A 16760-nucleotide genomic window follows, 5' to 3' on the forward strand; every position below is an offset into this window, starting at 1 on the left:
CTGTTTTAAAAAATATGATCAACAAAATGGCTATCTTGGAAATTTAATAAATTTATTTTCCTAAAAAAAATTTTTGATAATTTTTGAATTTTTGAAAAAAAAAAAATCGAATATTATGTTATTCAATCAGAATTCCCATACTTATTACTGTAAAAAAATTGCATTTAAATATATTGATTCCTGTCATAGGTTGGATTCGGCGGACGGAAAACCACGTCGATACCGTGTGGTTTGACACGTGTTCACGTCAACTCCACGCTGTTTATGGCGCGTTCACTCTGCGTTCGCCCATATTATATATTGCTTATTATGTATATACTATTTTGTTAAATTGTTCCCTTTATCTAATCTTTGTATCATAAACATCGCATTTATTATCATTTATCGATTATCATAACAATATTTGCCATTAATTTGTATCTAATTATTTTGTATTATATTATTATTATCTGTTAAATATTATGTATGAAATAGTGTATTATTATTATTAATTATTAATGCTATATAAATGTCAAGGGCCTGTCCCGTTTACTATTATAATAAATAAATAAATAAACCTGTATGCCTATAATTACCTGTAACCTGTATAATACTTGTTGTAAATTTGTTGTTCACTGACGAGTGATAAATCATAAAAAATAATATGTTACCTACCTATATTTACTATTGTGTAAAAATTATTTTTGTCCCTTGTGTCTAATATTGTTTATCATAAACCTGTATGCCTATAATTACCTGTAACCTGTATAATATTTGTTGTACATTTGTTATTACACTGACGAATGATAAATCATTAAAAATAATATAGGTAAAGTGTAAAAGTTGATCAGCCACCCCCGAAAAAAAATCCTTGCTACCCTACTGGTAGGATCAGGTATAAATATCGACAGCCACTAGGTTCGTATTATAACCAAGGAGGTGTGTTGCAGTAGGTACCCTGCTCATTACTATTGTCGTGTGGTAAGACATTCAGTGTTTCGATAGTCCATATAGTAGGTACAGACGCCAGACGGTCATAAAATATATAGTTGGTGTGAAGTCATTCTGATAACGCCGTAAATCAACAAGAAATAATAACTCATTAGTGTACGTTTAAATATGAGCGTGAGTGTTCTTTATAAATATAGCGTAATATATTTTATAATAATATTATGATAGGTGTGCCGTCGGGATAGTAAGAAACAGGTGCGTTCTGCGTTGGTCAGATGTATAGCATGACAATTATTATACGTTATAAATAATTAGGTTTGAACAATCAATTCGTCCGCGAATAGTTGTGATTATCATTTTTGAGTGAATTTGTTCAGATAACCATAAGGCATAAACGATGCGATTATGCGAATATATTATTATTTCATAATACCTAGGTGCTATCGATGAGTAAGTGATAAATAAACTGGTTAAGTACTTAATTTAATATTAGGTATATCGCTGTAAGGTAACAACAATTTATTGTTAACAGTTTGTACATTATATCAATGGTTATTATTAATATCAATTATTTCAACTGAAAAGTAAATAGATCGTACCTATGTTATCTATGATTATATACCTAACACAATAATACTATGGATTTATACAACATTTAGCTATTACGATGAGATTTTTTTTTCATCGAAAGTTCTTTATCACTTAATTTATCAAAAATGTTCGATTTTTTTGTTCATAGAGCACCTATCTATTACAAAGTGCGATAACCAAACACACTGGACTATTCATTATTGAACGGTAAATAATTATTTTATTTCCAAAAGCTCAATACGTCATAATATCAGCTGTTGACCTATAATACGAATGTGTATAGGGTGGCACTATAGGGCTACAACTCATTTGCGCACATTTACCTTTTTTACAACTCATTTGCGCACAAAAACATAACTCATTTGCGCACAATTTATGAACAATAGAAACCTTTTTTCCAAGAAATTTATCCACGTATAGGGTGTACATAATCTGCGTACCTCCATATTTTCAATTGGGTCAACACTGAGAGTGGATAATAATTATTATAGTCAAACAATATTTTCCTTCAACCTTTAAAAGGCTTAGGACTTTCTGTCTCATCATATTCTGATGTTATAGACTGGCGGGTTTAAAAATATTGTTTTAGCTATTTATTTTAGAACAGCTTCCTTAGAAACATTATTCACAATTTTGTCAAATTACAATAAATTAGGTACAATCATTTTTACAAGTCATTAAAATTTACAAGTTACAATAAATTAGGTACAATCATTATTCATTTTACAAAAGTCATTAAAATTAACAAATTACACAAATTATAGTTGATGCATATTTAATATTTATTGGTATGCGTTTGCGTCAAAAATGTTATAAGATCAATTTTTTTAGATTTGTAATCTGAATATATTTTTTTCAAAAAATTTTGTTTTTTTTATATTTCTGTTCTACGGGTATTTTCTTTATTTTTTTTTAATGAATTTATTTTTAAATTAGTGTCGACTTGAATTTCCATGAGTAATTGAATGATTTGGTGAATGTGAGGGCGGGGGCGTATAAAATTTACTATTGAAGTGCATGTGAAAGTTTTCAGCTCCGTTCGTTGTTCTTGGGCTTTAAGACTATACGGTCTTACTCCTGTCTGATAAAGCGGGTCATACACGATCATTATTATTATTCGATATTCGATATTGAGAATATTATTGACCGTGTATTGGCTGTATTGAAGGTACTTCAATATTTATTAACGGGTGATCATTGATATCAATAATATTGAACGTGTTGGGCAGCTTAAGGCACCCTGTACACCCAAAACTGTACCTAAAAGCTGGTTTTCATTATTTACTGTTTTGTGCGCAAACGAGTTGTCGTAAATTTAAAAAATATACTAATATGTGCGCAAACGAGTCTCCACCCACTATAGTTGGTACCTATCCAATAGTGAGTCAGCTACTGCAGTGTCGGGGTAGTAATGTGTAACGAAAACTAAGAATTACTGTAACGAAATTACGTAACGCTGCAGTAATTATAAGTTCGGTATATTTTATTTAGATTAACGAAATGTATATCAACAATAGAGTTGCGTGTTATTTTCCACGGTATTAAAATAAGTTTTGAATGTGGAATGTATGACAAAACCTGGGGGTCTAGGGGATATTCGAGAAAAATTAATAATCAATTAAATTTATTTACGATTGAAACTACATAATTTTTTAACGAAAAACTTACGTCACGAAATAAAAATAATGACGGAATGTAATCAAATTAATAAAAGTTCCACAGCCATCGTAATCCCTTGATTTCAGAGCTATCTACCAACGCTATTCCTGGTGACCCCAGAAGGCGTCTAAAACGTACCTGGTGTCGTGACCTACTAATCTAAAATTGTTTATACCTCCACCTCCCTCAATTTGTAATCCCACCCTCTCTTACTAGCAAGTTAAAATCCTAGCCTAAAATCCCAACCTTAAGTGCCTCCAATGGGCGGCTTCTTATCTCCAGCCACTCAAGCCACGACACCTCCATCACATGCACTTATTGTAAAACAACATTTACAGATTGTGTATATTTAAATAAACGTTAAAAAAAAAAAAAAATTAATAAAAGTATCTAATGTAACGAGTGACGTGATATTAGAAATTTTCAAAAGTGATTTACCTAGACTTAACTATAATTATGTTATTTGTTGTAGCTAATTTTCTTTGTGTATACAATATAATATTTTATTATTCGCAAAAATAATCGATTATGAACATTCGTGAACATTATCCACCTATACATATTACACATAGTATCAAATGGTAGACGTACGTTTAATAATTAAAATCAGAGAGTCAAAACGAACGAGAGACTATTTCTTAGGTTAGGTCAACACTATTGTTGTCCACGTTTTTTTTTTTTTTTTATCGAAATAGAGTATTTTGCTCACAACCAACGAATGGCCTAAATTAGCGGATAAAATAAGTGGTGGCGATCCGAGACGGTCATGAAGCGAGTGGTCTTATCATACATTATTTGTGGAATATCAAAAACATATAATTATAGAATAGACAAGGAACGATAGCTATACATCGATGCAAACACGTGAGTGAGAGAGATAGACAATGTGAGGCTATTATGTGCTTACACTAAGTTATTATCATCTCTTTGATAAATCCGCTGCAGGTTTATACTATGAATCTATGTGGTCACGTAAATTTCACATATTTTGTGTCATTCCTGGTCTATTCTATTATAATATTACGTCATTGATATCAAGGCCGGGGATGTTAATGATTTTTTTAATATGCACCAATAACAAAACTTGTTAACTTGTTAAATTTCTTTAAATCAGTTATAAGTTAAAAGTTAATACACACGTTTTGTCAACTTTTTATTAAGTTAAAAAAAGTTGATTTGTTTATACAACACTAGCGTACTTAATTTTTTTCCAAGCCAAAACTAAATATTATAGACTAGAGTGTTTATACTTTATATAGTAATTCCAAATAAAGTAGATTAGAATGATATACATTTTTAACTTTAAACGATTCATGGTAAATATTTTTTGACATGAAAACGAAATAGACTGAAATAGTAAAATATAATAAAATTAAAAACAAAATAAATTAACTTAACTTACTTCTTAATAAATGAAAAATGAATCCGTTAATTTTACGTTAATTAAAAAAGAAATGTAGTAAAATAATATTTAAGTTAATGAAAAGCCAAAAATAAGTATTTTGCAGTATGAAATAATGATCTAAAACATTAACTTACTATGCACATAGTATCCACCTATAACATGCAGTGCTCGAATACGAGGGAGAGGGGCACCGAGAAATGGAGTTTCTTTACTACTTTCAATTTTTTTAGTCGTACCTCAATTATTTTTTTTTTTACTTGGACGCTGGGACGGCACAAACTTATGCCCAAAACAATTTTTATTGAAGTGTGTATTTAAATTGTTGTCAATGATATTATAGGTACCTAGGTCAGCAGGTGTTCTCGACCTTTCTGTATACACGTACGTTACTACCAACGCAGTTTGAAAATTTTCGTGTACCACTTGACCAAATGACCTTTTTATTGCGCATCAAAAACGTATAGGTATACGTTATACTATTACATGTATGGAATTTTATCTCATTAGGAACTACCTATAAAATTACGACAGTATAATATAATTTAATGCGCACAAAAAGAAAATTAATTATGTAAAATCATTATTTTTATTATTTAAGTCATTATTAAAATGATAAAATCATTATTTATATCCAAAAAAATCGAACAATATTTAATTGTAAATAATGATCCATTATATCGGGTACCGCGCCTACGAGCTTTCCGTCTGCAAGGACGGCACAAAGGGAGGGGCAATAGCAAAGCTGGGCAAGTTAACAAATTTTTTTTAACTAGTTTAAGTGCATTTTAAGTTATCCTTAAATAAAAACAACTAAGCTAAGTTAAAGTTAGTATTATAAAGTTACTGAATTTGAGTAACTAAGTTAAGTCACAAATTTCCATGAAAATAATAACTAAGTTAAAAGTTAAGTTACTTTTATTTTTTTAAATACCTTTAACTTACTCATAAGCGTTTTTTTTATCTCGTCAGAGGAAAATAACTAGTTTTGGTATAAAGTAAAACAAATAAATAACAAATGCACAGACTATATTATTTTATAAATACTTGTTATAGCTGTACCTTACATTTAAAATATAAATTATATAATATATATAAATGATTATAAGAAATACTTATTGAATTTTAATAACAACGTTTTTTCAAAATTATGATCTGCTATAGACCCTCTTCTTACACTGTTGGAACTTGGAACCCTCATAGTCACACACTCACACCAGTTGACACACTACTATATAAACTGATATTAATATATTATATAATGTAGAGACTTATAAAGTTATAAAGTTGACAATAATTAATTCTTATATATTATTTTCTTTATATCCCAATATAATATTAAAAGAATGTAGAGTGTAGCTTGTAGAAAACACGGTATAAGTATCACCGTATCAGAAATTACTAATTAGATCCGTTCTGGAAATTGTATTATTAGTTATTACCTACTTATCAATGTACACAGTACACTGGTAACAATGCAACATACATCATAAGTCATAACCGTTGTCATTTCATAGAAAATATAAACTTCCTAGTTATATTCCAAATAATTAATAAATAAATAATAATAATCACTATTCACTGTAATAGTATAATACAACTAATTAGTAATTAAAATATGTCTCTATAGTATATTAATTATTAGTAAATACTATAATAATATGTCTATAGTATAGCAATAAATACAATAATATACATACCTACAATCGTCGGTAGATATACTTCCGTCGTGGTTTTCAGGTATATCAATATGCAAATAATATACAGTTCATTAATCACATAAATCATAATAGGAAAATTCGTAAATTACTTTTTACAAATAACTTTCATTTTAGCAAAATAACTTAGTAACTAACTAAGTTATTTTCTACATTCTATTTTTTTTTTAACTACATAAAAATAACTATTATTACTGTCGTTATATCGCAGCACAATGTTTACACCACAGATATAAAATACTAGATAGCTAACAAGACATCGAACATTGAAGTTATCCGCCATATGCGTGTAGGTCAATGTTTACATAATTATCTTATCAATAAGACATGATAACAATCTGATGGTCAAAATACTTTTATATCTGACGATGGAATATTGAAGAAGGATGATATTATGTGTTGTCATTAAAAACCATTGTAATAGAAATATATATTTTTTATATTTTTTTTATATTTTATAAAAAAATTTTATTCTGTGCGAATAATATCATGTTATCATACAGTATTGATATGATAATTATGTAAACATTGACCCACACGCATATGGTGGCTGACTTCAACATCGATTATCCTAATGTAGACAAGTTAGCTATCTAGTATTTTATGTCTGTGGTTTACACACAATTATTTATACTTTACGATGAAAACCGATCAGATTCAATATTATTATTATAACGTCCATATGGCTGTATAGTGTTTATTATTATTATTATAGTTAAACGGGTAATATTTGGATTCCAATTTATACCAACAATCAGTTTTATTATGAAGTATGAACCTGTACGGTTTAAGATACCATCCTAAATCGTGGTATGAACCACGAATACGTGGGTAACAATTTCATATTAGTATTTATTGTACGTGGACGGTATGTTTTAATATTATTACGTATTCATTATGTATTATGTTTTATAATTTTAATACGTAAGACAATTAAAATTCATACTTCAAAACTTAGTGAATCTGGGCAATTGCCTCCCTATTGCCCAAAGCTGGGCAGTAACTAGTTAAAAAGTTAAAAGTTACTTTTTTTGATAACTTTTATTTTAACTAGTTAATTCCCGAGTACCATACCAGTGGTAGGTATACGCGTACCACAGGACGTTGAGAAACGCTGACATAGCTGGTAACGAATTTTACAATTTTTTTATATCAAAAATATGCTTCTATCGTTTAACCTACCTAATATCATGCTATTTTTTGTTGTAGTTTGTTTCCATTACCTATGTTATGGCATGTCATTACCCATACTATTACGCATGGTCAGTAGGGCAGATATAATATTATGTAGGTACAATGAACTAGTGTACTACTAGTTGACAAATAGACATATTATTATGCAGCATTTATGCGTCTGAACCACGAATCAAGTGTAGGTAGTACAGGTGTAGGTATCACTGTTAATTATTATTTTTTTTATTTCCTACTGATACAATACGTGTATGTAAATTGCTATCAAAACGGGAGTTATAATAATATAAAACAACGAATTTTTAAGTTTAATTTAAATTAATGTATGATGTAATATAAATGTAATTGAGAAAAATAATTTAAAATAAATTCACATTTACTTACATGTTACATAATGTATTTTATTTGGAATATAATAAAACTGAAATGCTAAGCTGAAATAACTGAAATAACTAAGCTTAGCTCAGAGTTTGTGTATTTTTTCATTTTAAAAAAAAAAAAACAAAAAAAAGTGTATTTTTAATAAATTGTTTGAATTTTAAACAGTATAATTAAAATAACTTAATTTAAATTTAATATATATGCAATTTACTTATATGTCAATATGTCATGTGATGCTAGTACCTATATGTTTCACTGTTTATTTATTACTAATTTTAAATGTTAAAAGTATTTCAAATTTATTTTAAATATCTTCTGAATGGATGTCATAATATGTGGACCATAATCGACCATAATCTACCATGTGATAATTAATAAACAATAATTGTCAAACACACTATGAGTTTTGATAACTAGTCTGACTTTTTAAAAATTACACTTGCGTGTACAAATGTTATGTAGTTGATGTTATTATTAGTATTAATTATTTAATTTTCACTTGTGGGATACGCAAAATATACAAAAGTAACCGACAGTTTCGAAACTGAGAAATGAAGAAATTTATCAAGAAATTGCGTTTAGCATAGTACGTAATTATATCAGACATATATAAATAACTATTTGTGCGGTAGATTGGTACTATCAAAAAAAAAAATACTTCAAAGTTAAAAAAGTTAAAATATAAAATACAAAAATATTTTCTGATTTTTCCTAATATTATAATATAATATTATAACGTTGCGATTTTTTAAATATATCATATAATTCAATTCAGAGTAGTGACTACTGAGGAAGGTGTTTAAAACTGTGTAATACTAAATAGCTGCTTATGTCATACAAAATATATACAATTAAGCATTGTTCAATAATCAGCTACATTATAATACGATTTATGGAATAGAGGAGGAAACTAATTTTATCGTTAACCTTCGCTTATGTAATTAACGTACACGATAAGAGCTTTTTAAAAATTGCAAAAAAACAAGAACAAATAAAATAGTGTTGGAGAATTTAATTTAATTTAATTAATTTACTTAATGGTAGCGAATGTGGCGTACCTATTTTTGTAATTAGGTAATCACTTGATAACTTACTATTTCATTGCGATAATACTATTTCTCATATCTAAGAAAGGAATGTGTAGGTATATACCTACGACACTGTAGTGTTAGAAAATAAAATTTCAATGCGGTTTGATCTACTTGGAATCCATAACGACTGCACGTGGCGCAGTTTAACTTCACCGGAAAACATCAAAAAAAGAAGATTCGCATCACGTCAAAAGTAACGTCCTATTTAATAATAATATTGTTAAATTTATATATTTTTTTCTAACACAATGCAGTGGTGGCCGCTTATTAGATTCGGTTTGGAACCAAAGCACTTGAGCCCGTTAATCGAAAGTGTCATAAGCGAATGGCTCCAAAAAAATTTAAAAAATACACGCTTGCTTAAAAAATATTTATCGAGTTTCGGCTATTATATTATATGTAATTAAATATATAATAATAAAATAACGTATGTTATTTAAATAGAAAAAAAATTTGTTTAATTAAAAATATTTTTATGACTAATAAGAGGTACCTACATATGATTAATTTTTGTATAAAAACCCATCCAGAGCTGACTGGCTTTTGACTCCTTCGGTCGAAAACGGCAGCGTTAACAGGTGTGTGAGACTACTAGGCGAACGAGTCCAATAAGCTGCCACCACTGTCGTATTTTATAAATCGTTTTCTAGAAGTAAAACCATTGATTACGAATATTAGTATTTATATAGAGCAGTTTTATTTATAATTAATGGTATAACAAAGATAATTTATTAAAAACAATCGATTTAATAATAGATAATAATTTGGTTTAAACACTGACCATGGACTTCAAACATTAATACTCGTTTGTTTTTTATTTGTTCATTGTATTAATTATTATAATAATAATATAATAGGTACTTATACTTACCGAACACAACTATTCGTATTCGACGTTATAAAATTATAATATCTTTTTTTTTATAAGAAGATTTGGATCACGTCAAAAGTAATGTCCTATTTAATAATATTATTGTTAAATTACTATTTTGTTTTCTAACACACTGCAGTGGTGGCCGCTTATTAGATTCGTTTTGGGCCTATTCTCAAATCAATCGAAAAGGGTTTTCGATCAAAATTCCGTCGAAAGCGGATATATTTATAGCCAATTTAAAAATCCGTATTCTCAAACAGTTTTCGACAGTAGTATTCGATTTCTCGTTTCGTCTACTATTTACCAATCGTAAACTTGTTTTCGACTGATAATACGTCATGATAGGTACCTACTATAATGTACAATACAAACATTTTATAATTTTGTTTGTGGTGTGGTATTTTTACAGTAGCTACCTAAAGTGTGTAAAAATGATTTACCTGTACTCTTTACAACGGTATTTACATATTTCATATTTGTTATATTTTGTTGTTTGTTTTTTTCAAAGTATTTAGGTACCTACTACCAGCTAGTGTGTAAAATTAAACCCTATATAGGTAGGTTATTTTGATGTAGTATTATTAATTTGTTTAATATTACCTATATTCTCAATAATTGTGCTCACTAAAATTTAAAATTTTAAAACTAATTAGGTAGGGACCTACGCTATGAAATAATAGGTAGGTAACGAGTATTTTTTTTTACTTTTTTCTACTTTGATGGTTCTTTTGTCACATCAACTGTAGAATTAAGCTCATCGCCTATTCGCAGGGCCACATTTAGAGGGAGGAGGAGGGTATTGGCTACAACTGCCCCGGGTGCCAGTATTTTTGTGGTCGGAATTTTGTTTCCTTGTGAATTATCGTAATATTCTCGTTGCTGATCACCAGGAGACTACGAGTAATATTATGTTTTTACAGGAAGCAAGACTGTTTTGTTGTCGATGAAGATGTTGACAAGGTAGTTGATAAATAAATTTGTAGACAGGTGAAATGTTACTTGTAGTTTATTAAAATATTCTTCAGTACCTAATTTGACTAAGTCCAAAATGACAAGTTCTTACACAGAGTGACGTGAAGGTGCTTGTTGTGCATTGGAGTGAACACGTCTGAATACAGGCGGTTTCCAGTCTGCTTTTATAAGGGACCAGGCTCTCCTACCTACCCCCGGTCTATTGGCTTATCCATATTGTGTCAATTCCTTATCTGTATCCTGCGGTGTGCATGTATAAAAAACCATAATGCTGTTTCCACGAAATATAGCGAATCGCCTACGGTTCGCTATCTTTCACATCCTGTTTCTAGTTTAATATGTGTACATAATTATCTATATTGCGTTAATAACAAGCAAGAATGTAGTAACTATTAATACTATTAAAAATTTAAAACTAACTACTAGCTATAAACTAATAAGTGAAAACTTTTAATATCAAAATATAACCGATAAATGTTTTCATGGAATTATTAATTATTTCATGGAATAACAACTGTTTTTAGTGATATGTGAATCGATAATCGAAAAACCGATCGAAAATAATATTTACAATTCACAATATTCGATCACTGTCTGAGAATACACTCGATCGAAAACCAGCAATGGAATAGACTTTTTTGATCGAAAATCAAAGATCGGAAAGAGCTATTCGACCGATCTTTTCGATTGATTTGAGAATAGGCCCAATGGGCCACAATGGGCCACTTGAGCCCGTTAGTCGAATGTATCATAGGCGAAAGGCCACAAAAAAATTAAAAAAATCACAGTTGCTTGCTTAAAAAATATTTATCAAATTTTAGCAATAATATTATACGTAATTAAACGTATAATAATAAAATAACGTATATTTTAATAGAAAATTGTTTTATTTAATTAAAAATATTTTTATGACTTAGAAGGTACCTTAATTAATTTTTGGATAAAAATCCATCCAAACGAGTCCAATAAGCTGTCACCACTGTCGTATTATATAAATCGTTTTTTATAAGTAAAAGCGTCGATTATGAATATTTATATAGAGCAGTTTTATTTATAATCAATGTAGATAATTTATTAAAAACAATCGATTTAATAATAGATAATGATTTTGTTTAAACACTGACCATGGACTTCAAACATTAATACTCATTTGTTTTTTATTTGTTCATCGTATTAATTATTATAATTATATAATAGGTACCTATACCTACCGAACACGACTATTCATATTCGACGTGATAAATTTATGATATCTTTTTTTTTATTATTATTATTTGACTACCTATGGTAACAGATTTTCTCTATAGTGCTGGTTATAATATTATTGCCTAGTTCCGACATCAATTTTCTTATCTGGCGAATGTGCCTGCATTTCTTTGGTATTGATAACTTTAATAATTAGTACACACTTAGAATTTACACACTACATTATTCTCAACATTCGACCGTAATAGTATTAATACCTACCTACTAATATTTAGTCATAATCTCATAACCTATTTTCTTCTTTACAACTATAAATTTATAATATAATTGCCATTAAATTGTCTGTTGAAATAATATATTATAATGTTTGTTGTTGTGTTAATTTAACAGGATATCAATTTAAATAAACGCTTCAAGATGTGGTTGATAGGTGTGAACAAAACTCTACTACTAATGAAAATGCATTATTTCCTTTACTCGGGATGTAAGTATTTAAAAACAATCATATTATAATAATGTGACAAACGTGTATTGTAGCAGACAATTATTTAAAATTTTTAGTTAGATTTCACCCATAACCGTATCAGGCAAAACCGGTAAAATACGACAAACGAAATAAATTTTTATCCAATCAATATTTAAACGATTTTTTAAATAGTTTATCTAAGCTTGTGCTACACTGTAATACATTTTCTTGTTTAATACTGGAAACAAAATTTTTTGATTGTATTCTATTTTTTTTTTTTTTTGAAAAAAATTAAAAATAACCCATTATTTTGTAAATTTAATTTTTAGACAAATTATGATGCCAAAAACGATTATTTAAGTCAAGAAGATTATTTTTTACAATTTTTTAAAATATCAATATTTTTTTGGAGTTAATAAATTTGAAACTTTTACAACTTTTTTCAGTATAATCCCTTTGAGAATTTTCTGATATTAATTAAGTATGTTTCTTACAATATTTATCTTCCATATAATTTCCATAATTTTTGTCTTACGTTTAAAACTGGTATCAATTATTATTTTTTATTTTGTCAGAGATTTTTGTTACACTCTGTATACATTCGTAATATCGGAGTAGGTAGGTATAATTTACTCCCTCCAATAAGGTCAGTCATATATTATAAGTACGTAAATTGCATCCTGGAACATTTTAAAGAACACGCAACGTTGTACGTTAATTATCAGTTTTAGAATTCGATGGAAAAAAAAGTTAAAAATGTNTATAAAAAAGAAACATAAATAATTGGTTTATTTATACTTAAAACTTTCACCAATCTTGAAATATTGAAGTATATATATTTTTAAATTTTTTTAAGTCAATTATTTTTGTATGTTTCATAAAATCATGATATAAAGAAGTTATTAGGTATAGGTATATGTAATATAATATTATATATGTATATATATGTGGATATAATATAAGATAGATAATTATTATCTAATTTGTATAATTATTTCTATAGTATTTGTCACTATCACTTTACTAAGTAAAAGTATTTACTGTACTTTCTACTATAGTTTTAAGTTAAAATTTGTTTTTTTTTTATCTTTCATTAATATGAAATATTTCATGAAAGTTTCGTAAAATATTTCAAAAAAATTAATTTCATGAAATTTCAGAACCCTATTTGTAACGATACATTGTTTAATTATGAACAACATAACCAAATAATATATCATCATACTAATATTATTACCATAAATTATTATATTGCCAGCATTAATCCTGGAAAATGAGAAGCTTAAAACGCACTTCCTTTATACCTAATATAAAACAGCCCAATTGGTGTATCTTCACACAATCTATAAAATAAGAAAAATAATCTTAATGATAAATAATATAATAAATTATACTTATGTACAATTTAAATTTATCCTAAACTGTTTATATAATTCGAATACCATAACAATATGTACCTATATTGATTGAAATAATTTATTTTATTTCTATTTCTAAACCTTATGTATAGGTTCTAAATTCTGAGCGGAGCTATTTTAAAATTATGTGCGTGTTTCACTTTTTTCGTAATTATTCGGTGGTTTTTCCCGTAGAATTAAATAACTATTCAGTAAATCGAAAAATGACCTCTTTAAAGTACAATCTTGATCCAATTTGCTAAAAGATAAGGTACTATATGTTGAAATCGAAGTACTCCTTCTGGTAGGAATTTTGTATACAGGATATAAAAAAAAAAAAAAATTTAACACCATTGTAATGTTTTTACACATCATTGTAAAATCAATACATTCCTCCCCTCAGAATCTAAAATATAAAATGTTAGGATTTTTCTCTATTTTTAGATTCTGAGTGGAACGATGAATGTATTGATTTTACAATGATGTGTGTTTTTTTATTTTTTTATTTTTTATTTTTTTTGTGTCTGTGTAAACGATAAGTAGTCGAAATAATGCTACGATTTTCAACTTCAGTATCTTGTTCGATCAGAAAGTGAATATCGTTGGTGCATTGGGGAGGTCAAAATTTAAATTTCACAGTAGTTTTCAAAAGCGTCGGGATAAACAAAAGAAAAATTAAGGAAAAACTTTATTTTGAGCTCTTTACGGACATTTTCATTTTCCATTTTTTTTTAGGTTTTTTTTTCTAAAAATATCAATACAATTTTATTTGTTGGATAAAAAAGCTTGAAAATTAAATAGAAGGCTCCTAGTATTTTGTTTCAAAGGCAGATGAAAAATATTAAAAATCGTTAGTCACAGTATTTTTTTATGAGCATTTAAAGTTCAAAAAATGACAAAATAACGTATTCTAAAGTATACTATTATATATCTATGATAGTACCACGGTGTTTTGTTGATGTATAACGCGTTATAAGTACCTAATAAATATTATGATATGATTAATTTGGAATTTATTATAGGTACCTAATATAATATTATGTCTTATACCTAGACTAACATACCGTCTCCGCTCAGAATCGTTTTTCTTATACAATGATATTATATAACCACCCGACTACATCCACAGATCTTATAAAAAGCGAATTAGAACTGCGTCTTTTCGAGGTAAGGAAAGTCACAAACGTACTACATAAGACCAGCAAATGCCCACTACCTCTTTTCTTCGTTGACCTGGAACCAACTCACTATTCGAACGATATTTTCAAACTCTCCTCTCTGCTGCATACCAAAATCAAAGTCGAGGAACCATATAAGCCTAAAGTGATAAGCCAGTGCCTCAACTGCCAGGAGTACGGCCACACAAGAGCCTACTGCGGGTATTCTGCTCGCTGTGTCCGTTGCAGTGCTTTCCACCCATCCTCAGAATGTTCCAAATCACGAGATTCACCAGCCAAATGCGCGCTGTGCTCAGGGGACCATCCGGCCAACTACAGAGGTTGCAGCGTTTATAAAGAACTCCAGCGCCGCAAGAAACCAGTCGCAAGTAATGCTTTCATATCAGATAATGTTAGATATAAGTCTCATAATGTACAAGTTAGCCACCCAGAAAATGGTACTCCTCCAAACCTTTCACCATCTTACGCCCAGGCTACTGCAGGCCAATCACAAAACCTTCCGACACCTGAATCAGCCCATCAATCGTTCCAATCACCACCTCCACCCTCTCCAGATATAACCAAAGTCCTTACATCCTTCATCGACGAGCTTAAATCTCTTGTCAACCCTCTAATCTCACTCCTAACACAAACAATTTCATCCTTTCTAAGTCAAAAGAAATGAATAACAGTCCTTACACAAATCAATCCCTGTCAATCATATTATTTAATGCTAACGGTCTAAAAAATCATGTTAACGAATTACAAACTGTGTTATACGATAAACGCATTGACATTGCCTTAATCACGGAAACCCATTTTACCAAGTACTCTTACATCTCTATTCCGGGTTATATATTACTTAAATCTAACCACCCAGATGGTACAGCTCATGGTGGTGTAGCTATACTTATAAAATCTAAACTAAAATTCCACCCACTTACTAATTTCTCTCAAGATTATATTCAATTTGTGCCATCTCAATTACATTAAATAATATACCTTTTGCTATCGCTGCTATCTACAGTCCTCCTAGACACAATTTATCCAATGCAGATCTAACCAACTACTTTAACACTATGCCCACAAATTTTATAATAGGCGGTGACTACAACTCCAAACACCAGAGCTGGGGATGCCGTGTAACCAATCCTCGCGGCAACCTACTCTACAACCTGATTAATATAAACAAATATAAAATTTTTTCTCCCCCTGAACCAACCTACTGGCCTACTTCCTTAAGGAAAAAGCCAGATATTTTAGATATATTTGTCGCTAAAATTCCTAATAATTTATATTGTACGGTAAACAATAGTCTGGATTTAAACTCTGACCATTCGTCCGTTACCCTAATTATTAATGCTTCACCTCAGTCACTCAACGATAGACCTTCTCTTTTTTCACCGATGACTGATCGTCATAAATTTCACAATATAGTAAATGAAAACATTAATCTAAAAATTAAGCTAAAATCAGAACAAGACATCGATGATGCAGTTAATAACCTTACCACCCTCATCCACTCGGCGGCTAGCTTATCGAACACCATAAGCAACTCAAAGATCTATTCTCACAATTACCCATTTCTCTCTGAACAAGTCCGTTCACTAATTGTAGAAAAGCGAAGGCGAGAGCACTCTATCAATCCACACGGCTTCCTTCTCATAAAAGTTTATATAATAGGCTAGCTAACTATTTAAAAAAGACTCTAGCTAAGCTAAAGTA

At 29.1% G+C, this 16760-nt stretch overlaps 3 protein-coding genes across 6 annotated transcripts in view; 2 read left to right on the forward strand and 1 right to left on the reverse strand.

Moving 5' to 3' along the window:
• Positions 1-7157, reverse strand: part of LOC100158969 (putative nuclease HARBI1) — a 12011-nt gene extending 4854 nt beyond the window's left edge. Inside the window, exon 1 of the mRNA XM_029490257.1 lies at positions 6283-7157. Within this exon, the coding sequence (XP_029346117.1) occupies positions 6283-6370 (88 nt within the window). The 5' untranslated portion in view covers positions 6371-7157. The remainder of the gene's footprint in view (positions 1-6282) is intronic.
• A 1729-nt stretch (positions 7158-8886) lies between these two features.
• The window catches only part of LOC100570722 (major facilitator superfamily domain-containing protein 6-A), a 14133-nt gene continuing 6259 nt past the window's right edge, over positions 8887-16760 (forward strand). The window contains exons 1-2 of one of the 4 annotated variants that reach the window (XM_029490658.1): positions 8887-9156; positions 12406-12499. In XM_029490658.1, the coding sequence (XP_029346518.1) occupies positions 12433-12499 (67 nt within the window). In that variant the 5' untranslated portion in view covers positions 8887-9156; positions 12406-12432. The other 3 variants (XM_008185443.3, XM_029490659.1, XM_029490657.1) reach the window with 3 other exon arrangements.
• The window catches only part of LOC107883906, a 52937-nt gene continuing 51170 nt past the window's right edge, over positions 14994-16760 (forward strand). Inside the window, exon 1 of the mRNA XM_029490660.1 lies at positions 14994-15424. The gene's annotated coding sequence lies outside the window, so the exon portion shown is untranslated. The remainder of the gene's footprint in view (positions 15425-16760) is intronic.

This window comes from Acyrthosiphon pisum, chromosome A2 (genome assembly GCF_005508785.2).
Source record: "Acyrthosiphon pisum isolate AL4f chromosome A2, pea_aphid_22Mar2018_4r6ur, whole genome shotgun sequence".
NCBI classification, from domain to species: Eukaryota; Metazoa; Arthropoda; class Insecta; order Hemiptera; family Aphididae; genus Acyrthosiphon; species Acyrthosiphon pisum.